Raw genomic sequence first — 22497 nt, 5'->3', positions numbered from 1 at the left:
ATAAATTGAATAGAACTAAAGTAATTCAATTTACTACAAAGAGTGTGTTCAAGAAAAAAAAAAGGAAGCCATTTGTCTACATAGATTATTTCAGGGAAGCCATTTAAGAATTGTTTCTACTTGTATAACAGACAATAAACAAACAAACTGGAATAAATAAGTAAGCTAGTGACAAAAGAATAAGGTAGTCTTAATAAGAAATTCTAAAAACTCATAATACTTCAATTTTATTTTTTATTTTAAAGAATTCCAACTTTAAATATGTAAATCAGGGAAACATGATTGGTAGGATGAGACCTAATTACACAGTGAAATAGTGCAGCATACAGTCTTTCAAAAAAAAAAAAATCAATACAAAACCTTTTCTGATATTTGCTCAAGGACTCTAAATTATACCTTCCGTTTACATGTCACAAGAATGAGCATTACAAGAAGACCTTGAAAATTTGAAATCTTTTCCCCACTACTAAAGGCAAAAGATGAACAGCAATAACTACCCACCTTTGAAATTTTGGAATCTACTGCCTTTTCTCCCCAGCTCCCAGAGAAAGAAAAAATTACTTCTCTAATCATTAAGCCACGTTAGTACTCTTAACTCCATAAACCCTTTTAACCCAAAGCTTTCAATATGAATGGTGATAACCATATGAAAAAAACTTCAGGAAACTTTTTCAGGTTACAAACTGGCTCAGGAAAAAAACTGGTGCTGGGAAATACCTATACCTGTATAGTTCATCAGGTCCATAAATTTAAGACTAAGCTTTGCAGTGGGTCCCTGATCCTTCATGTAGCCATAAGAAGCCTATGACCTAGCAGGCCTTTTATTGAAACCCTTCCTTTGGTAGCTGACAACCTCGTTCTCAGATCTGAAGGTATTACAGGCCTCAAGTCCCCATATATAAAAAAATGTTAACATATCCTAAGTTCATTCTCTAAACGATATAATTTGGCCTTGAGGTCCTTCAGTTCTCCTTGGATCTTAACAGTCTGTTTGTTGCTCTTACGAACCTCTTTAAGTATGGAAAGATCTTGATCTGGTCGAATACTGAGAGATGCCTAAAGAATGACCAAACAGAAAAGAAAATACAGTTTTAGCATAAACCAGACAATAGATGTCCAGGAGCTAAAACAAAGGCATATTAACCATTTTTATACGGGGAAAATCAAATATTGTTATGCTAAAGAAGAAAATAAGCTCTAGCTCTGAGCAGAGAGAATATGGGCTTCTGATCTTCCCAAAAGAACAGGAATGGATCCTTTAAATGGAAACCAATAAGAAAGAAATATCATGAAAAGAAAAACATTATTGTGAGAGACCCAAAAGGCATGGATCTGCCTCCTTTATCTTTTCTACACTTTATAATGCCTAGTATAGTATGCTAGAAACAAAAGGCATTCTGTAAATATCAATTACTGGTTAAATTTGCTATGAATTTAAAGTGGTTTTTGAGGAACCTTAAGTAAAAAAGTAAAGTTGACTTTGGGGAAAGTCTCTTCAGCCAAGTAATAAAAGTGATTTATAAAATGAGAATAATCCTATTTATCACTTTTCTGCTACCCAAAGGGAGAGGACACACAGAATGTGTCTTGTTCAGGAGTTACAAAAGATAATGCAAACTATAAATGGAAAAGAGATAGGGACCAGATCTATGATTGCCTTGCTATAGGAATGCTCGGATAAGTAACCTCCTACTAACCAATGCAAGGTGGCACCTTAAATGAAACTTCTCTTAAAGAATTGCTAACAGCACTGAGAGGTTAAGTAATTTGCCCAGGATCACAAAGCCAGTATGTGTCAGAAATAAGATCTGAATTTGGGTCACTTGGGCAGGCTCTCTCTCCCCTTCATATTGTCTCTTAATTATAAAGGACGCATATCAGATGATTTCACTCTGGCATGACTTTGTGTTTAAGCTTTTCAATATAGCTAGACTCCTAAGGAGGAGGGCTAGCAGTACTCATGCTCATGCTGGCTTTTTTTATATCAGCCTTTGTTCTCTTCCCAGATCCGAGGGCAGTAATCACCTTATAAAGCATTTGCTCGACTTCCCTCAGTTTCCCACGGAGGGTCTTGATGTCGCTTTGAAAACCTTCCACTTCTAGCCGCCGCCGATTCTGCAGGGTGTCATACTGACGCACCATCTCTTGCAAACGTTTCCCCATCTTATTAGAACGGTCCTGTATAGAGGGAATCATCACATTAGTTCTGGAAAACAGGATGTCACCTGGAGAAAGGAAGCCACACAACCTACTACCCTGAAAACAGAAGGTACTGTTCCTACCTTGAAGATCTTTCGCCTCATATCATCTTCTTCTCGAATTCGGGCTAGCTCCTCCTCCAGAGCAACACATTGCTCTCGATACATGCAGGATAACTTTTGTTCTTGCAACAACTTCTCTTTTAAGGACTACAGCCAGGAAGAAAGAAGCCCATAAATGCCCAATTGCATGTAGTATGAAGAAAAATTGGGAAAAGAAAAAATTTTTAGGAATGAAACATTAGTTCATTAAATCATAGTATGGAACTTCTTATGACTAAATTTAAAGTTCAAATTCTGGAGATTTTACATATCTAAAAGTGAAACAGGCAGCATCAGTTGGTTCTAGTGGATTTCAAATCTGAGCTCATAACTTATTTTAAAGATAAAAAAACTTTAAACATCTGTATTTCATAAATGTAACATGCTCCCTCTGCTGGAGTAGTATTGTTTTTCAAGAGTTTCTGTGGCCTTAAAACATTCATTAAGTGGGGTCTCAGGCAATATATGTATATAGCCACCTCAGAAGTTTTTTCATTTTGATAATATCTATCAAAGTCAGAGGATTACTGGAATAAATCCTGAATTGACTTCCACATTACAATCAGACATCAAAGTAAAACTTTTTTAGAGGGTATATTGGAAGAGAACTTAGGAATTATTTTGTCTGACACTTGGATCTACTATTCTACATTGCTTCCTTTTAAAAGTACCCCAAAATGAAAATATACTGCACAGACTGCCTATGTAAAAGGCCTCATTGTATTATAGTATGTGTATGTGTGTGAGTGTGTGTGTATGTGCGTGTCAGGTATGTCTGTATGTATATGATACATTTTTTTTAAAAAATCACAGTTCTACCATAACATAATTTGATAATCTAAAAGTACCATGTAGATGAGAAATCTCCGAGCTAAATCTTGCTCATTCAGTTCTTCTTTCTGGATATTTCCATCACTGTTAGGGCAGTTGGTGAGAATACAGAAAACAGAAGCTGCTTTGCTCTGTGCTCTCCTGTACCTTTTTTAGAACAGCCTTATTCTTCTTCAAGCCTACTACAAGTTAACCTTTTCACTTCTACTACTATATTCTTTACAATCATTGTTCTGTTCTTCACAAATGATCCCAATAATATCGAACATTTCATACATCCTTTCCAATTTAAACAGAACCAGACTTCTCCTTATGAACACCACAACTTTAGCAAGATTCTTCAATGGAGTTTTTCCTCCTTCTCTTCCCATAGGGCCAAAAGAACAGGCTGGCATATTCCTTCTCCTCTACCACAATTCTTAATACATTTTTCCCTTTAGATTTTACTTGATGTTTTATGTCAACTTCACTCTTTTACCTTTCTGACTTTTGATTATTTTTAAAAAGCAATCCAATAAACACAAGGAATGATATAACTTAGGAGAAAATTACATACTTAAAAACATTAAGCAGTTAAGTGAAAAATAAATGTAGACATGTTCTTACACTACTACAAATAATACACTGTTACAATAATATTCCAAGGGGGAAATTCATAAGCAAATCAGGAGCAAGGGAAATTTTTAAAAGACAAATAATTTCAAGTTTATCTTGGGTACTTGGCACATAGTAAGCATTTACTACACAAATAAGAACTTGACTTGTTTTAGCAATAATAGAAGAAATATTCTTTATTGAAAGAAAAAAATCTTTACATCAAATATATATAAATTACATCCAAAATTTATTGGAAACTGACACAAAATTCATACTGCTACAGTTCATTTAACAATAAGCAGGAAAAGTATATGAATAGAAAGTTTTGGGAAGAAGGGATGCATACTCTGGATACCTATATAAAAATGCTCTAAACCCCAGATAAAAGAATTCAAAATAGAAAGAATACATTCACCTCAACCCATCAAAATGGCAGATAAAAGAAGATGGAAATAATCAATGTGAGGGTGAGTTTAGAAGACAGGCATCCTGACCCATTATTGGTGAAACTGTGAATTGGTCCAATCATTCCAGAAAAGAATAAGTAACTTTGCTCACATAATTCTAAAATTATTCGTTCTGATTAATGATCCCAACATTGTGTTTATATCCCAAGATCTCAATTGTTCCCAAATATTCAAAGCAGCACTATTTGTAGTACCAAAAAGCTATAAATAAATTATATGTTCCATCAATTGGGGGAGAGATGAACAAAGTGAAGTGGATAAATCTTAAAGAATATTATTACTGTGCCATAAGTAAAGATCAATACAAAGAATTCAAATAAATATAGAAAACTTTTATGAAGTAATGCAAAAAATTTTTAAAGACCTAAAATTATTTTGTAAATTCCACAAAAATTTGAATATGATTCAAGAATACTGATGATGAATATTTTGTACCTCTTGATCAAGAGGTAATGAATGTATCAAATAATTTTGACCACTGTTTTGCAATCTTATCAACTTTCTACATCAGTTCTCAGTCACAGCCATACACATTCATATCAAAATATCATTTAATTTCTTATCATTTAAAATTAACTGATGACATAGTTTTTACATTCTATAGGAAGCTTCCTGCTCAACATTTCTTAACATGCTCTCTCTTCCACTTGTCTCAGAGGAAAAAGTATTCCTACTCTGTCACTGAGGCTAATTTTTCTATCTGTTCACTTGTTCCTTCTCCAATCTGCTTTTTGGAAGGGCAAAGATGATGAATCAATGGTGGTGATAATGCTAGAACTACTTCAAATTTTGAGGTAGGAAAAGAAGTTTAATTTTGACAAAACCTAATGAATTCTTAATTCTAAAAACAATGTTTACTGATATGTATGTATGTATGTTAGTAATGTGCAGTTTGGACTAAGTTTAATAAAATAAGGAAGACAAATTCTCTTCTGAAAAAAATTTTTTATGAAGTGTAACAAGTTACCAAATTTAACAATTACAATCTTGAATGTTAATAGATTTAATTATTCTATTAAAAAAAAAGAATTACTGACTAAAATGCAATCTAATAATGTTATCTAAAGGTTCACATTATTTTATGTTCTTGCTCTGTGTATACATATGTATGTATGTATACACACATGCCTATACCTGCATATTTAAATGTTATATTGATTTCTATAGTAGCTCAATTTAAAGAGTTTGTTCTCTAACTACTCATATAGTCATGAACTCAGGATTAGCACCTTCTCTTGTTGTAACCCTGACAAGGCCCCAACAGACCTCTACTATTATTAGGTGCTTCCTATAAGATTATATGAGAAGCACAAACAAAATTAATGCACCTATCATAAAAAAAGGAGAGAATAAATGGGAAAAATCTTAGTATCAAAATTCTCTGATAAGGGTTTGGAATTCAAAATATGTATATAACTGATAAATAGATTAATAATAATAACCATTCCCCAACAGATAAATGGACAAAGATCATGAACAAACAATTCTCAAAAAAACTACAAAATAAATATTCACAACCACATGAAAGAATGCTCCAAATCACTAATAAAAAAAACATGCAATTCAAAACAACTGTGGGGTTTCACATCATATACTGAAAATTGACAAAAATAACAAAAAATACCAATACTCAATGTTGGAGGGATTTTAAAATGATAGATAGGTTAATACTTTGCTGGTGGAGTTGTAAAAAGGTACTACCATGGAAAGCAATTTAGAATTGTGCAAATAAAGTAACTAAGATAAGTATACCCTTTGAAATGAGGACTCCTTAAAGGGCTTGTAATCCAAGGAACCTAGTGAAAAGAGAAAGTCCTAATATCCACCAAAATATTTATAGCAGCAGTTTTTGTGAGAGTAAAGAATTGGAATCAAAGTTGATATCTATTAATTAGGAAATGACTAATAAACAAACTGTTTCAAGAATATAATGGAATATTATTGTATAGTAAGAAATGATGTATGTGATGAATACAGATGAACATGAAACAATCTACATGAATTGATAGAGAAGAAAATAAGCAGAGCCAAGAAAAAAATATATAGCCAATAACTACAACAATATAAATAGTAAGAGCTACATACCAAAAAAACAAAAATGAATAACAAAATACAAAGATCAAGCAGGACTAGAAAGAAGAAATATGAAAAGATGCCCCAAACCTGCTCTTTTGTGGAGACAGGAGGTCCACAGATGTTACATTGCATAAGTTTTGAGATTTTTTCCCCAATATATCAATTAGTGGCACTGATTCCCCATCCCATTTTCCCCTTTAAAAAAATACTATTTGTTATTTGGGAAGGCATTCCAGGAGAGGGAGACGAAAAACCAGGGATCACTATGATGATATTTAAGAAAAAGACATCAATAAAAATTTAAAAACAAAAACCAAAAAACCCAGTTGTGTGGGGCTTCCTAGGTGCTGCCCTCATCCTGGCACTCCTTTGGCTTTGGGTATGGGCTACCCAAGCACTGTATGGTTTGAGGCTGGCTGGGCAATGCCTAAGGCATGAAGCAGCTCCTCACCCCATGCTGGGTACTAGCCTGGCCTTGTTTTAAACTGAGATTAGGTCAGGAGGAAAGGGAGATCCATACTGAGCACAGTCTCTTTCAGAGTCTAGAGAACGGGTTACCCAGACTGCAAGCTGGACACTGGCCTGACCCTGTCTGTAGCACAGGACCTGGTGCTAGGTCCTGGCCAGGCCAGTACATGAGAGCTAATGCCCTTTTTTCTCTCCTCTTCCCTGACTTTTCTCTCCAAAAACATGGAGGAGTTGATAATTCTTTCTCTCATTGATTTTATCACTATTTCTTTTTATGCATTTTAAGAGCTTTACCTACGTGGTTGTGAGTGATCTTCCTACAATTCTAAGGTTAAATGACCTAGTGTCATATAGCTGGTTAGGCATCAGAGGTGGAACTTGAGCTTAGGCCTTCCTGACTCTATGGTCAGTGTATTATCCACTCTGCTACAATGTTCCTTGAATAACCAACATTTACCCTAATACCATTTAAACAATAAGAATCAATGTTTATAAGGCTGTGGGGAATCAAGACCAATGTTGGTAATAGTATGTATTGATACAATCTTTTTGAAAAGCAATATGGCATTATGTAACTAGTATTAAAACTATTCCTATTCTTTGACTTACTGAATACTAAGACCACAGCCTAAGGAAATTGTTAAGATGACTATCTACAAAAGTATTCCTATCAGCATTCTCCATAATGATCCCAAACTGCAAATATTGCACTGCAAGAAATGGTAAATAATGAAGAATGCAAACAACTTTGGGAAGATTTATATGAAGTGATACAAAATATAAAAATATAAATCTTTTTTTTTTTGTTGTTGTTGTTATTTTTTATTTTTATTTTTTAAATAGCTTTTTATTTTCAGATTATATGTATAGGTAACTTTACAGCATTGACAATTGCTAAATCTCTTGTTCCAATTTTTCCCCTCCTTCCCCCCACTGCCTCCCCCAGATGGCAGGATGACCAGTAGATGTTAAATATATTAAAATATAAATTAGATACACAATAAGTATACATGACCAAATCATTATAAAAAGATAAATCTAAACAACAATATACACACTAGATACAACTATGTAAATGATAACAACAAAATCCAGAAAAACACAACTTCAGTTTACTCATTGATAAAATGGGGATAGTAATAGCACCTACCATCTAGATCTTCTGTAATGATCAAATGAGAAAAAAACTATATATAGCTTTATAAAGCTCTATAAATAGCACATATATATTAAGTACAAAAATGTTGATAATGATGTTAATGATTATTAGAAATGGAAATGAATAAGAAAACGTTGTTAGCTTAATAAACATGCTAAATTTGTTGATGGTAGCTAAGTTTATATAATAAATAATTTTTTGAAAAAAGAAAAAATTTAGTGAGGTAAATTTAAGACAAAACAAAGTACTACTTCATACAGAGAACAACATTAATTTCATTTCTACAAGAGGACAATAACAAAAAATCTAAACAAACTTGAAAAGGTGCAATACAATCTTTAAGATTGATGCCAAGAAGTAAAACTATGTCCTCCTTCTCAGTTTAGCAGATTTCCTAATACAAAATAAGCACTTAATAAGTGCTTTTTTTCTTGATTTCATTTATTCATTCATTCCTTCTCTCATCCCTTGGGACTGCTGTTGCTAGTTTCTATGTGTATTATCATTGAGAGGCAGTGGATAGAGAACCAGTTTCAAAGCCAGGAAGCATTGGGTTCCAAGTCTCATCTCTTACACACATTGGCTATGTAACATAATGAAAACTTTCAGTGCTCCAGGCAACTCCCTAAGCAATTTAAGTTGCAGAGAAGGACTGACCTACATTGATTAAAGAAGCTCCTTCCCTGGGAGTTCTCCCTGCTACTAAAATCAAGGTCCAGTCCTTATATCTCTTTTCTGAATTTTTTCAGTTCTCCCAAACTGCATATTTTCCACAAAAGGGGACTGATTCCACTGACTGAGTGGAAAAGCATTTACCTGAATATGCATATCTTGCTCCTGTTGAAAGTCTTGTACAGCTGGTAGGAGACTGCTGACTACCCGTTGCTGACGCTTGTCCTCATCGGACTGTAGTACTTTCTCTTGCTGTTTTTGGTATTGGCTCAATTTCCAAAGTAAATGGTCTTTTTCAGCCACCCATTCCTTCTCTCTGTCTTGATTTTCAAATTTGAGATGCAAGAAGTCCTTGGTGCTCTCGTAGAGAAACTCCTGGGTTTGTTGAAGACTAACAAAGGTATGAATGAGGAAGTGGGTCATTTTTCCTAGATGTTCCCATTAATACATCCGATATATGAGATGTGTTTTCAAACTCAACAGGAATAAGTAGGCATCTTTGTTTAAGAACAATGCCCTACCTTAGCATTTTTTAGTTTACAAAGTGGTTTTTACATTTTTCTTTGATTCCTATAATAATTCTATAAAGAAGCAGGACAATATTCTTATTTTTTAAAGAAATTGAAGTCTGAAGAGGTTTAAATGACTGAATTGCCCAAAGCCACACGGAGCTACAATGAGACTTAGGTCTGATTATTGGCCCGATGTACTCAATTCCCACTCTACTACATTTCATTTCTATTAACAATTATAGGGCTTAAATGCTTTGGAACATTGTATAGTAGCATCTCAAATTTCCTCAACTGTGATGCCATAATTTAGAAACAGAAAAATATAACAGCTCTTCCAGTAGATACCAGTTTATAACAAAACAAAATGAATTTTCTGTTGCTCATAACAAGGGTTAAAAAGAAAATTTTTATATAACTTGTACAAATGTGCCAAGATTGGATTAAAAAGTTCTCAGGAACATTTCAAATTAAATCATATTATTGATCACATTAAATCTGTCACTTTAAAATAAAATTTCTTATTCCATTTTCTCCAGTCATCTACTGTTATGATCTTTCCAAAACTAAAACTAAAAGGAGAGACAAAGACATAGAGAACTGAAGAAAAAGATAGAGGTATGTCTGTCAAGAGATCAGTAACTGCTCTGGAACACGCAAAATGATATATTTGGCTAATCTTTCCTAAGGGGTTTTCTCCTGTAAGCTAAATAAATTAGCTAATAATAAATTATTGGTGAAGGACAGTAGCTGGGCCCTTATTACTATTGCTCAAAAATCACTGTACCATACTTATCTTTCCTTCATTCCACTTTTACCTACAACAAATAACTTAGCTCCCTATTTCACTACCCAGTCTTCTAATAAAGACTCAGAACATGAGCTCCTTCCTTTTTCCTAATTGCTATTTGTCAAAAATTTTCAGCATCATTGTTCATGCTTTCTTCCTTCTCTCAGATTATAGAAGTATCCTTGCTAATGTGAATCACTTCAATTTTATCCAATTGTCCTCTACCCTTTCTAGCCCAATGTGAATCACTTCAATTTTATCCAATTGTCCTCTACCCTTTCTCTACCCAAATTGTTCCAATAATCAATCCTTCTCATGTTTTACTTTAATGACCTTAACACTTTATACTAGTAGTATCAAATAAGTGTCAAATCAGCAGTTACTTTGTAAATATAAAGTGTAATTTTATATTCATATGGAAATTCATTCCATAAGTTGATCTAACAAGTATCTTATGATCCTTCCAAGTCTCCAAAAAGATTCTTTTCCCATCCATCATTCCTCTTATGTGCTTGCAATTAGTGGATTCTTTGTTCTAGTTTTGCTCTGATCACTCAAAGATTTTCCCTACTTCCTCGTATTCTATGCCAAATTTAACTGCATTATAGTACTGATAATATACTCTAAATTTGTTCAGCTGTTTCTCTTGTTGCACATTGAGATAGCTTTTACATATTTTTCCCAATTATAAATAATATTGCTATGACCATCTGAAGAAATGGTTGGGTTTTTTTTAAGTACAAACTTTCAGAGCATATTCCCAATAATGGAAATGTTAGGTTAAAGGATATGATTATTTTGATAAATTTTACTATACACTGCCATATCAACTTCCAAAAGATCCTACAGATTCCAATCTAATCAGACATGAGTGAGTGAACCTATTTCTTCACAATCCCAATAGTACTAAATTTTATTGCTTTTGATTATTTTTCATCAACTCGATAAGTTTCACTTTATCACTTTATAGTGATACTTCAAAAATTATTTTAATTTGTATCTCTGCTCAGATTCAAGAATTAATTAAATGCATTTTTTTGAAATTTATCTTTTCATAGTCTTTGGCCATAACAGACTAGAAGATTACAGCCTTTATTAATTTTGAGGTTCCTTATATATCTTAGATGTCAGGGTTTTATCAGGTACATTTATCATATTCTTCCAATCTACATTTTTTTCTTATTAAGCATCTATATTGCTGACACTGTTCTAAACTTTTCACAAACCTCTCATTTGATCTTTACAACCTTGAGAGGTAGGTTCTATTATCACCCTCATTTTACATGTGAGAAAACTGAGGAAGGTTGCCCAGGATTATACACTTATCACCTATGGAAAAGTTAGCTTCCTAGCTTTTGCTGTTGTGATTATGTGTGATTCCTTGTAATACCATTTGGGGTTTTCTTAGCAAAGATACTATAATTTGTCATTTCCTTTTCCAGATCATTTTATAGATGAGAAAACTGAGGCAAACAGTGTTAAGTGAACGCCAAAGATCACATGACTACTAAGTGTCTGTGACAAGATTTAAACCCAAGAAGATGAGTCTTCTTGGTTCCAAGCCCAACATTCTATGCACTGTACCACCCAGTTGTACCCCCTTCTCAGGAAGCTATCTGGAAAGAATAAGGCTATATTTACAGATCTGAGAATTATCAGCATACCAACAACTGAATCTAGGATGCTAACGAGATCATTAAGTGAAGTAATACAGAAGAAGAGAGCCTGGAGGGACAAACACAGTTCCAGGGGAAGAAAGTGATCAACAGTGTCAAAGACTGCAGGGAAGTCAAGGTTGTTTAGATTTGGTGATTGAGAGATCATTATAACTTTGCAGAGAGTAATTTCAATTAATAATGAGATCAAAAGTCATTCTACAGAGAATTAGAGAGTAAGAAAGTAGAAGTGCCAATTTTAGATGGCCTTCCCAAGTTTGGCCATGACAGGGAAAAGAAAGATGCCGTTTTGGATGGATGGATGGAATAAGGGCTCTGAGGATGCAGACAACATGAGCATGCTTCTAAGCTGCAAGGAAGCAGCTAGTAGGCAGCGAGCAATTGGAGATTCACAAGAATGGGGTTGACCAATGAGCTGAGTAGACAGGAACAGGATCACTTGTGAATACTGTTGGGCTTGCCATAGCAAGGGCCAATCTCTTCATGGAACACAAGATGTTGCTTTTTTCAGTAAAATGTGAGGGAAGGTTCTCAGCTGAAGAGGATAGGATGTAGAACAATGGGAGATTTGAGGGACAAAAAGTTCTGGAAAACCTGCTGGGGTGAATGAATTGATTAAGCAAGTATAAGAGATTGCCTTGTCATAGAGAAGGCCCAGTTGGAATTAAATAACATACATTTGTAGTAGACGTGGGCAACATAGTTTCATGATTTTCTCCAGCTTTGTTCAAGCAGCATATAAGTAGAAGCAAAGACAGAAGCTCATAGAAGTACTACAAGGCTAAAGTTGGGCAGGGCAAGGTTATATAGAAGAGGCAAGGGACTCAAGAAAGAAGGAGAACTAAACTGAGAGTGAGTCAGTGATGGGGTGATAATCTAGAAAAGAAGTGAAAGAGAGAGGAACTGGAAGTCACAGTGAAGGTTATTAGGCAAAGGGAAAGGTAGAATGATAAAAGATTATAGTCAGATAAAGGAATTCAGAATACATGAACTTGGAAGTAGAACACTTGTGGATGAGGGCAAGATCCAAGGTATAAACATGTCTGTGTGTAACTAAGGTGGCATGAAAGAGGTCATAGGAAATAAGTCTCCGGACTCCCATTCCAGAATTCCTCCTGTACTTCAGGCTATTTTACCTTCCAATTTCTGCTGGAAACTGGTTTCATTTTTTTTTTTTTTTAAATGAGACATTCATGAATACAACTGCCAAAAGCAGGATTGATGTCTCATGGATTTTACAAGCATAGGCAGCTTTTGTTTAAGGCTGGATTAACAATGCAGACTTTCAAAGCATTTGGGCATCTTTTACAATTTTATCAGGAGGGCTACTGAGGCAGTTAATGGTTTAACTGCAAGCGCTGAGAGGTAATAATAGTTCTAAAGATTTAGGTGAACTTTCTGCTTTAAAATAAATTCTAACACTTTTATTATTATTATTATTTTTATTTAATAGCCTTTTATTTACAGGATATATGCATGGGTAACTTTACAGCATTAACAATTGCCAAACCTCTTGTTCCAATTTTTCACCTCTTACCCCCCCACCCCCTCCCCTAGATGGCAGGACGACCAGTAGATGTTAAATATATTAAAATATAAATTAGATACACAATACTAACACTTTTATTATTAATAGTCATTTTCAATATTACCCACAAATAGTTCATAAACATCACTGTCTCCTTAAATATTTCTAAAGATCCCACCCAGATAAGCCTACCAGCATCATCTTCAAAATTAGGTGGTTTCTGAGGTAAGAATTCAAATGAAAACTTAAAAAATTTAATTTTACCTTTGGAATAGAAATGCATGTTCCCATTAGGGAATAATCAAACAGCCTGACATTTAGTAACACCTTTTTAATTCCAAATATAAATTTGTTAGTATTCCATTGCCTCTTTTTATTTAATCTATATTACTGTTTCACAGAAATAAAAATCAACATTTGTACTAGTTCATTCTTGCTTTGCAGATCTCAAACTATACTGAAATTTTCATTAAAATTTAAAATTTTTCAGAAAGACTCATGTACAGCTAGTTATCTTCCAAATTTATTTTGTCCTTCCACAAGTTCATCAGAGCAAAAAGAAGATCTTTCTTCTTCATGCTAATTTTTTCCCATTCAGTAATTTTTAAAAGACTTTTGGGAAACTTCCATGGCAGGTATACTTTAAAAGGTTATATTGTTTTCAAACAACAAAAAGAAAGGTGAAGAAAGGAGGACAAATAAAGCTTCTCATGTCTGGTCTGCTGGAAATCTTCACTGGCACAAGTAGAAGGCTCTCTTTACCTTCTAGGCAACTGATACACACAAATCTTGGCCTTGTTTTTAGAAGTTCTAATTGAGGGATTTGCCTTAGCCATATCTGTAGTATATATTACAAAGACTCCCACAGTAACATTAAAGGAAAGCTGTCAGAGGTTGTAGAGTTCTGATAACACATTGCATAGACAAGTTAAGTCAACAATGAAGAAAGATTTTTACATTCCTCCAGTCAGTGCAATAGATGAACAAATAGCACTAGTTAAGACAAGCTGCTATTCCAAGGAAAATGTAATGACATAAATGAAATTCTCAGTACTATTCTGGAGGAGACTTTCTATGAAATCAAAGTCTTGAATTAAATTCAGAGCCCCATAGAAGAGTCTAAATAAAAAAAAACTGACACAATCACTGGTAGAGTCACTGACTCCAATTGCTGGTGAACAGAAGAAATCTAATTAGCACCTTCAAATGAAAATGTGAATCCATTGGCTGAGCCCAGTCCAGACATGAAAACTTGATAAAGTAGTCTCAACTTGATTCCAGTTTGCATATCAGAAACATTTGGTTAATTTTCAGTACACAGCATCTTATAACTCACTCCCAGGAAGCTAATAAAATTAATGTTATATCATCCATTTTCAATGTTCATCTATCAGGAAGCTGACCAAGTTTGTTTGAAAGAGATTTAAAATACTTTCTGCCTTCCTGCACTCCCATGTTTTGCTTTATTCATAATCAGTAAAAGCAGTAATCCATCTTATACATGAACCATTGAAGCAGATAAAAGCATAAACATTTCAACAAACAGAAAAAACCTACTGAGCTATAACTTGCTGCTCTGTGTGATGTGGCATGCAATGCACCATAAGATCTGGGAAGGACTTATCAGAAATTAAAAAAAAAAATTCATAGACTCCAAATTAAGAACCTCTATCAGAGAAGGCCTGAGAATCTAGTGCTCTGAACCTTAAAGATCCAGGACAGCCCCAACCCAAGAGGTGGAGGTCAATACAGAAAATCCAGAGGACCAACCCAGGGCATGACCAAAGAGTCTACTACCCCACCTAAAAAAAAAAAAAAAGCTAGAAGGGGTAGAAACTTGGCCCTGAAACAAAGTTTCAGTACAGCAACTAAAGTTGAAGAGATAAATAAATCAAAACAAATGGCAATATAAAAAATTACTATAAATCTAGAAATCTCTCAAAGAAGGAGCAAGTAATCTTTACAACTAGAAAATAATCAGTTTTTTACCCAGTAGATATGAAGCAACAAATAAAATGAGAAATAAAAATGGAAAGGAGAAATAACAAGAATAAATAGTTTAGAAGAAAGACTAGTAAGCCTTACCTATCTACAGACCATTTGAAAACTAGAGTAGACCAAATAGAAATCAGTTAACTCAATCAGAAAACAAAATCTATTAGAACAGAATCAAAAGATTTTGAAAGGATCCTAAGGAATCTAATAGCAAAAACAAAGGACCTAGAAAACAAATCAAGGAGAAATGATTTAAGAATCACTGAACTTATTAAAAACTATAATTAAAAAAAGAACAGAAACAAAAAAACCATTAACTCCATATTTCAAAAAATCATAAAACTAAACTACCCAGATCCATTAGAATCAGAGGACAAATTAAAAACAGAAAAAAACCATTGATTACCTTCTGAAAGAAACCTTTAAACAAAAAATTCCAGTAGTGGTGTTAGCCACACAAGAAGATAACTGCACACATCAAGCAACCAGAGTCAGGATTACCCAAGACTGATAGTTTCTTTTATTTTTTATTTTTTTAAATTTATAATAACTTTTTATTTACAAGTTATATGCATGGGTAATTTTACAGCATTAACAATTGCCAACCTTTTGTTCCAATCTTTCCCCTCTTTCCTCCCACCCCCCCAGATGGCAGGATGACCAATACATGTTAAATGTATTAAAGTATAAATTAAATACAAAATAAGTATACATGTCCAAACCGTTATTTTGCTGTACAAAAAGAACTGGACTGTGAAATATTGTACAATTAGCCTGTGAAGGAAAGACTGATAGTTTCTAATATAAACTACAGGGAATCTTAGAATATAATGTTTTAAAAGGTAAAAAGATATAGGATTACAATTAAGAATAACTTTCCTACAAAGCTGGTATAATGCTAAAAGCCAACAGACTGACTTTTAAAAGAGAAGACTTTAGAATAGAGGATTTTCAGTCATTAATAATGTAAAGACTAATGCAACCAAAAATAACTTACCAGCCAAAATGAGCATCTTTTTCCAGGGAAGAAGATGGTCATTCAACGAAATAAGTGAATTTCACCTATTTTTGATGAAAAAACCAGAACTTAATAAGAAGTTTAATCTACAAATATAGAACTCAAGAGAAACTTAAAAAGGTAAAAAGAAATCTTGGGAACTATATTTCTGCTGTAAAGATGTATAAAGAATACACGTATACCTTGTTCTAGAAATTAGAGGTGGAAAGGACATTATACCAGAAAAAGGGTAAAGTGGGGGTACTACATCTCACGAAGAGGCTAAGGAAACCTATTATATCTGAGAGAAAGAATGGAGGGAGATGAATATAGGGGTATTTTACTGCCATCAGAATTCTTTAAAGAAAAATTTTAGACATATTCAATTTATGGGAAACTTCCCCACCTCATTGATAAGTGGGAAGGGAAAAGTGAAAAGGGAAGGAAAACCAACAGAAGGGAATACGGGAAACTGTGAGGAAAGAGTAAGACAGGGGAGGAACCTAAGGGGAGGGGAGGGATACTAAAAAGGAGGGCTGTGAGAAGCAAGTGGTATTCCAAGTTTAATATGGGAAGGGGGGTAAGGGGAAAGAAGGGAGAAAGCAAAACAAGGGTCACAAGATGGCAAGTAATACAAATTGGGTAATTTTAACCATAAATGTGGGGGAACCCCCATAAAGAGAAGTGGTTAAGAATGGATTAAAAGCCAAATCCCACAATATGTTGTTTACAGGAAACACACCTGAAGCAGGGAGAACATGCAGGGAAAGGAAATTGGACAAAATCATGCTTCAGGTGAAGTCAAAAACAGGGAGCCATCCTGATCTCAGATAAACAAAAAGCAAAATTGTCTAATTAAAAGAGAATGGAAGGGATAATCTTGCTAAAGGGTAATAAATGTGAACAATATCAATATTAAAATATATGCCCCAAGTGGTTAAATCTAAATTTTAAAAAGAGAAATTAAGAAGCTGAAGAAGAAATAGACACAAAACTATATGTGGGAGATCCAACCGCACTCCAGAATTGATAAATCAAACCACAAAATAAACAAGAAAGAAGTCAAAGAGGTAAATAGAATACTAGAAAGGATTGATAGTTTCCCGGAAAACGAAATGGAGACTGAAAGGGAATTTCTTTCCGGTTCTGGAACCTATACAAAAACAGACCATAAAGGACATAAAAACCCAAACTCAAATGCGTAAGGGAAAAGAAATGCATCCCAGACCACGATGCAAAAAATTACACTCAACAAAAAGCCAGGGAAAGTAGACCAAAAAATTGAAACTAAATAATCTATAAAAGAATGATTGGGTGAAAGAGCAACTAATAATTAATAACTTCACCCAAGAAAATGACAATAGAGACATCATACCAAAATGTGGGGATGCCCAAAGCAGTAATAAAAATTTATTTCCAGAGGCCTATTGCATAAAATAAGAAAGAGAAGGTCAATGAATTCTTGCAACTAAAAAAATGCTGAAAAGGAACAAATTAAAAACCCCCAGTCAAACACTAAACTTGAAATTTAAAAATAAAAGGAGAGATCAATAAAATTGAAAGTAAAAAAACTATTGCATTAATTAATAAACAAGAGTTGGTTCTTGAAAAACCAAAGAATAGAAAACCCTTAGTAAATTGATTAAAAAAAAGGAAAGGGAAAATCAAATTGTTAGTCTTAAAATGAAAAAGGAGAACTCGCCAAAAAAGAGGAAATTAGAAATAATTAGAAAATTACTTTGCCCAACTTTTAATAAATTGAAACTTAAAATGAAAGGAAGAATACCTTCAAAAATATAGCTTGCCCAGATTAACAGAGGAAGAAGAAAATCCAAACAGTCCCATCTTAGAAAAGAAATAGAACAAGCTAAACCAACTCCCTAAGAAAAATCCCCCAGGACCAGATGGATTTAATGGAATTCTAAAACATTTAAAGAACAAGAACCCAATGCTATAAACTATTTGAAAAAATGGGGATTGAAGGGTCCATCAAACTCTTTTTACAAAGACATGCTACTGATACCCAAACCAGGTAGGCTGAAAACAGAGAAAGAAAAAAGACCAACTCCTTGAATATCGATGCTAAAATTTAAATAAAATATTAAAAAAGATTAAGAAAATCATCCCAGGATAACACATAGACCAAGTAGGATTTATACCAGGAATGCAGGGCTGGTTCAATAAAGGAAAATTATTACAAATTAACTATGTCAATAACCAAACTAACAAAAAACATATGATCATCTCAATAGATGCAGAAAAAGATTTGAAAAATCCAACATCCATTCCTAATAAAACACTTGAGGTATAGGAATAAATGGACTTTTCTTAAAAGTCAGGAATATAATTTAAAACCATCAGTAAGATTAATGCAATGGGAAAAACTGAACCTTTTCCAGTAAGATCTGGAGGGAAGGTTGCCCACTATCACCATTATTATTCAAATTGTATTAAAACACCTTCAATAAGAGTTGAGAAAAGTTAAAGGAATCAGAATAGGCCCAGGAAACCAAACATCACCTTTTGCAGATGATATGATGGTTATTAGAGAACCCTAATTCTTAAAAGTTTTAGAAATAATCCATAACTTTAGCAAAGTTACAGGTTATAAAATTATAAATCCTCACATTTTTAACATCATAACAAAATCAACAAAGAGATACAAAAAGAAATTCCATTCAAAAATAACTGTCAACACATAAAAATTTGGGAATCTATTACCAAAGGAAAGTCAGGGTTAAATGAGCAAATTACAAAAAAACTTTCCAAAAATAAATTCAGACTTAAATAATTGGAAAAATATTAAGTGCCCTGGATAGGAGTGAATATAATAAAGATAACAATACCCCTAAACTAATCATTTATTTGTGCTATACCAATCAGACTTCCAAAAAATATTTTAATGATCTGAAAAATAAAACAAAATTATATGGAAAATAAAAGGTAGAATTCAAAAGAAAAAAAAAAAATCAAATGAAGGTGGCCAGCTGTATTGATCTAAAAATATTTATAAAGCACAGTCACCAAAACCATTTGGGATTGGCTAAGAAATAGATTAACGTGGAACAGGTTAAGTTCACAAGACAGAATAGTCAACATACAACTATGTTTGACAAACCCAAAATCCCAACTTTTGGGAAAGAATTCATTATGACAAAAACTGGGGATAACTGGAAATTTATGGCAAAATTAGGCATGGACCCAACCAACACCAATATCAAGATAAGATCAAAAATGGGTTCTGATTTAATAAAGAAGAGTTATAAATAAATTGGAGGAACATAGGAGGTTTATCTCAGACCTCTCAGACCAGTGAAGGAGGAAGAAATTTTGGACCAAAGATGAACTAAAGGACCATTATTAAAATATGGAAAATTTTGATTAACAAATTAAAAAGCTTCTGTACAAACAAACAAACAAACAGATTAGAAGGGAAGCAACAAACTGGGAAAACATCTTCACAGTTAAAGGTTCTATAAAGGCCTCATTTCCAAAAATATAGAGAATGACTTAATTTATAAAGAAACCAAGTTCTCCAATTGACAAATGGTCAAAGGATATGAAAAAAATTTTCAGACAATAAATTGAAACTATTACCACTCACATGAAAGGGTTAAATCATTATTAATCAGAAAAATGCAAATTAAGACAACTTGATACCACAAACACCTGTGAGATTGGCTAAAGACAGGAAAAAATAATGATGAGTTGGAAGGACGGGGAAAACTGGGACACTGATACATTGTTGGTAGAGTTGTGAACAACCAAAATTTGAGAGCAATCTGGGTTATGCCCCAAAGTTATCAACGTATACCCTTTTGATCCGCAGTTAACTGGGCTTATACAAAGGAGATATAAAGAAGGAAGGGACCTTAGGCAAATGTTTTTGGGGCCTTTGTTTGTAGTTAGAAACTGGAAAATGAATGGATGCCCATCAACTGGAGAATGGTTGGGAAAATTGGTATATGAATGTTAGGAAATTATTGTTCTTAAGAAATGACCAGCAGGAGAAGACAGAGAGACTTGGAAGACTTACGAACTGATCCCAAGTGAAATGGGCAGAACCAAGAGATCATTATAACATAACTATTTGAAGAATACTTGATGGAAGTGGATTTCTTTGACAAAGAGACCTAATGCAGTTTCAACTGATCAATGATGGACAGAAGCAGCTACACCTAAAGAAAAAACACTGGGAAATGAATGTAAACTGTTTACATTTTTGTTTTTCTTCCCGGGTTATTTTTACCTTCTGAATCCAATTCTCCCTGTGCAACAAGAAAACTGTTTGATTCTGCACACGTACATTGTATCTAGGATCTACTACAACATATTCAACATATATAGGACTGCTTGCCATCTAGGGGAGGGGGTGGAGGGTGGGAGGGAAAAATAGGAACAGAAATGAGTACAAGGGATAATATTGTAAAAAAATTACCCTGGCATGGGTAATGTCAATAAAAAGTTATAATAAAAAAAAAAAGATAAAAAAATAATAATGTAAAAACTGGAGAGCTGAATAGGTACTTTGAAAAGTAAACACAAGAGTCCAGAGAAAGCTAAAAAAAAGAAAATTTATTTAAGCAACTGGAAGGGATTGTATGATGAGGTAGTGCTAACATAGTAGGGAGAAAAGAAATAAATGTGTCCCTTAAGAACTTTAGGAGTGGACTACTTCTTCTGTTCCATTTTGAGAGTTTTAAGGAAGAAAAAAGAAGAAAGGATAAAAGGAATACTCTAATATAAAAAATGGGAATAAGTGGGTAGAACTTGCTAGGTTTCAACATGGAGGATAGAGTATGGAAAAACTAGGGGGGAGGGCATGTCAAATGAAACTCACTCTTATCCAAAACAGATGAAAGGGTTGGATAAACAAACATTATGGTATCAAACTCATTAAGTAAACAAGCAGTGAAAGGAGAGGGGTAGTTAAGAGGATAATATCTAGGAGGGAATAGTCACAAGCAAAACAAACTTCTAGATCCTGAAGAAGGGATTCAAAGGGCAGTAAGAACGAAGGCAAAGAATCAGAATCGTAGAGAAGTTTTTTTTACCAATTAGGGAATAAACACACTGAGGCATATGAATATAATAAAATATCACTGCGCTATATAAAATGATATAATAGTTTTAAAGCATTCTAGGTAGTATGAATTGATACAGACTAAAGAGAGTAGAACCAGAAGAATTATTTACACAAAGGCAATATTATAAAGAGAAATATGACAAACAATTATCAAAGAAATTGCCAACCAAGTTTTCAAAGGAAGTCTATACAAAGACAGACTCAAACTGCAGAGATGTACATTTTTGGACTTGGCCATTTTGTTCAGATTTGTTTTCTTGACTATCTTATTTTTAGGTTTCCTCCTCACCCCCTTCTTTGGATTTTTAATGGGTGGGGAGGCTTTTTTAAGGGAAAGGAAGAAGTAGCAATAATGATGCCAAAAAGGAAAGGGTCACTGAAATATTTCTTAAGATGCAGACAACAGAAGGAAGTTCAGAAGGAAATACAGACAAGTAAGGATCAAACTTTTTAAAAAAGCAAGCAAAATGAGATATTCAGTTTCAAATATATAATTCTTTTTCTTGTTTTGCTATGTGTGACCCTCTTGGGAGTGTTTAAATTTAGAAAAAAATAATATTAAAAACTTTAAAAAATAAGAAAGATAAAACTTTTACAATGTAGTTACATTGGGATACATTGGGACAAAGAGTAATTGTACGGGAACTTGGGAATAAGCTGCTCAGGTTTTTTTCCTTGTAAAACCAGTAAATCATGTTTATAAAAATATTTGCTTTACAAGCTTGGTATTACTTTATCTATATACTGTTAACTTGATTTCATTATATATTTCCCACTTTTCCATGAACTACAAACTGAATATGACTACATTTTGTAAAAAGTGCCACTTTCAAAAGCAACATTAACACACTAAACCTGGAATATGTTGATCTGAACAAAATGATTCACTTTATTTCAGAATGATCTCTATCTTAAGGAGAAGATATAAAGGAAAAGCATTCTAGACACAGAAGAGAGTCAAAGAAAATATCTATAGCCAAGACATGGAGAGAGTGTCTTGTTTGTCCAATAGCCAGGAGGTCAGTGTCACTGGACTGATAGTATACAAAGGAGAATAAGATACAAGAAAACTAGAAATGTTTTTGAAGGGCTATGAATGGCAAATGAATATTCTGTTTTGATCCTTGAGGCAACAGGAAGTCACTGAAGTTGACTAGGGGTAGATTAAGTAAGTGTTGTTTTTTTTCAGATGGGGGAAACATGAGCACATTTATAGACAATAGAGAATAAGCCAGTAGATAAGAGATCTTAAAAATCACTAACAGAGTGGAAATGGAACAGGATCTCTTCAGTAGCAGAGGGATTCAATGCCTTGATAAGTAATCATAAAACAAAAATGAAGGAGG

At 33.6% G+C, this 22497-nt stretch overlaps 1 protein-coding gene and 1 pseudogene across 3 annotated transcripts in view; both read right to left on the bottom strand.

The window, feature by feature from the left end:
* Window positions 1–217: 217 nt before the first annotated feature.
* CCDC77 (coiled-coil domain containing 77) overlaps window positions 218–22497 on the bottom strand; it is a 32004-nt gene continuing 9724 nt past the window's right edge. For all 3 annotated transcript variants that reach the window (XM_031939492.1, XM_031939494.1, XM_012550803.3), the window contains exons 9-12: window positions 8715–8961; window positions 2283–2408; window positions 2026–2178; window positions 218–1056 (exon numbers count right to left, since the gene is read on the bottom strand). In XM_031939492.1, coding sequence (XP_031795352.1) covers window positions 910–1056; window positions 2026–2178; window positions 2283–2408; window positions 8715–8961 — 673 coding nt within the window. In that variant the 3' untranslated portion in view covers window positions 218–909. The remainder of the gene's footprint in view (window positions 1057–2025; window positions 2179–2282; window positions 2409–8714; window positions 8962–22497) is intronic.
* Window positions 13111–15606, bottom strand: LOC116419426 (annotated as a pseudogene).

The sequence above is a fragment of the Sarcophilus harrisii genome, chromosome 5, assembly GCF_902635505.1.
Source record: "Sarcophilus harrisii chromosome 5, mSarHar1.11, whole genome shotgun sequence".
In the NCBI taxonomy this organism is placed as follows: Eukaryota; Metazoa; Chordata; class Mammalia; order Dasyuromorphia; family Dasyuridae; genus Sarcophilus; species Sarcophilus harrisii.
Note: the sequence above shows the minus strand (reverse complement) of the source record. Positions and strands in the feature narration are given on the sequence as shown.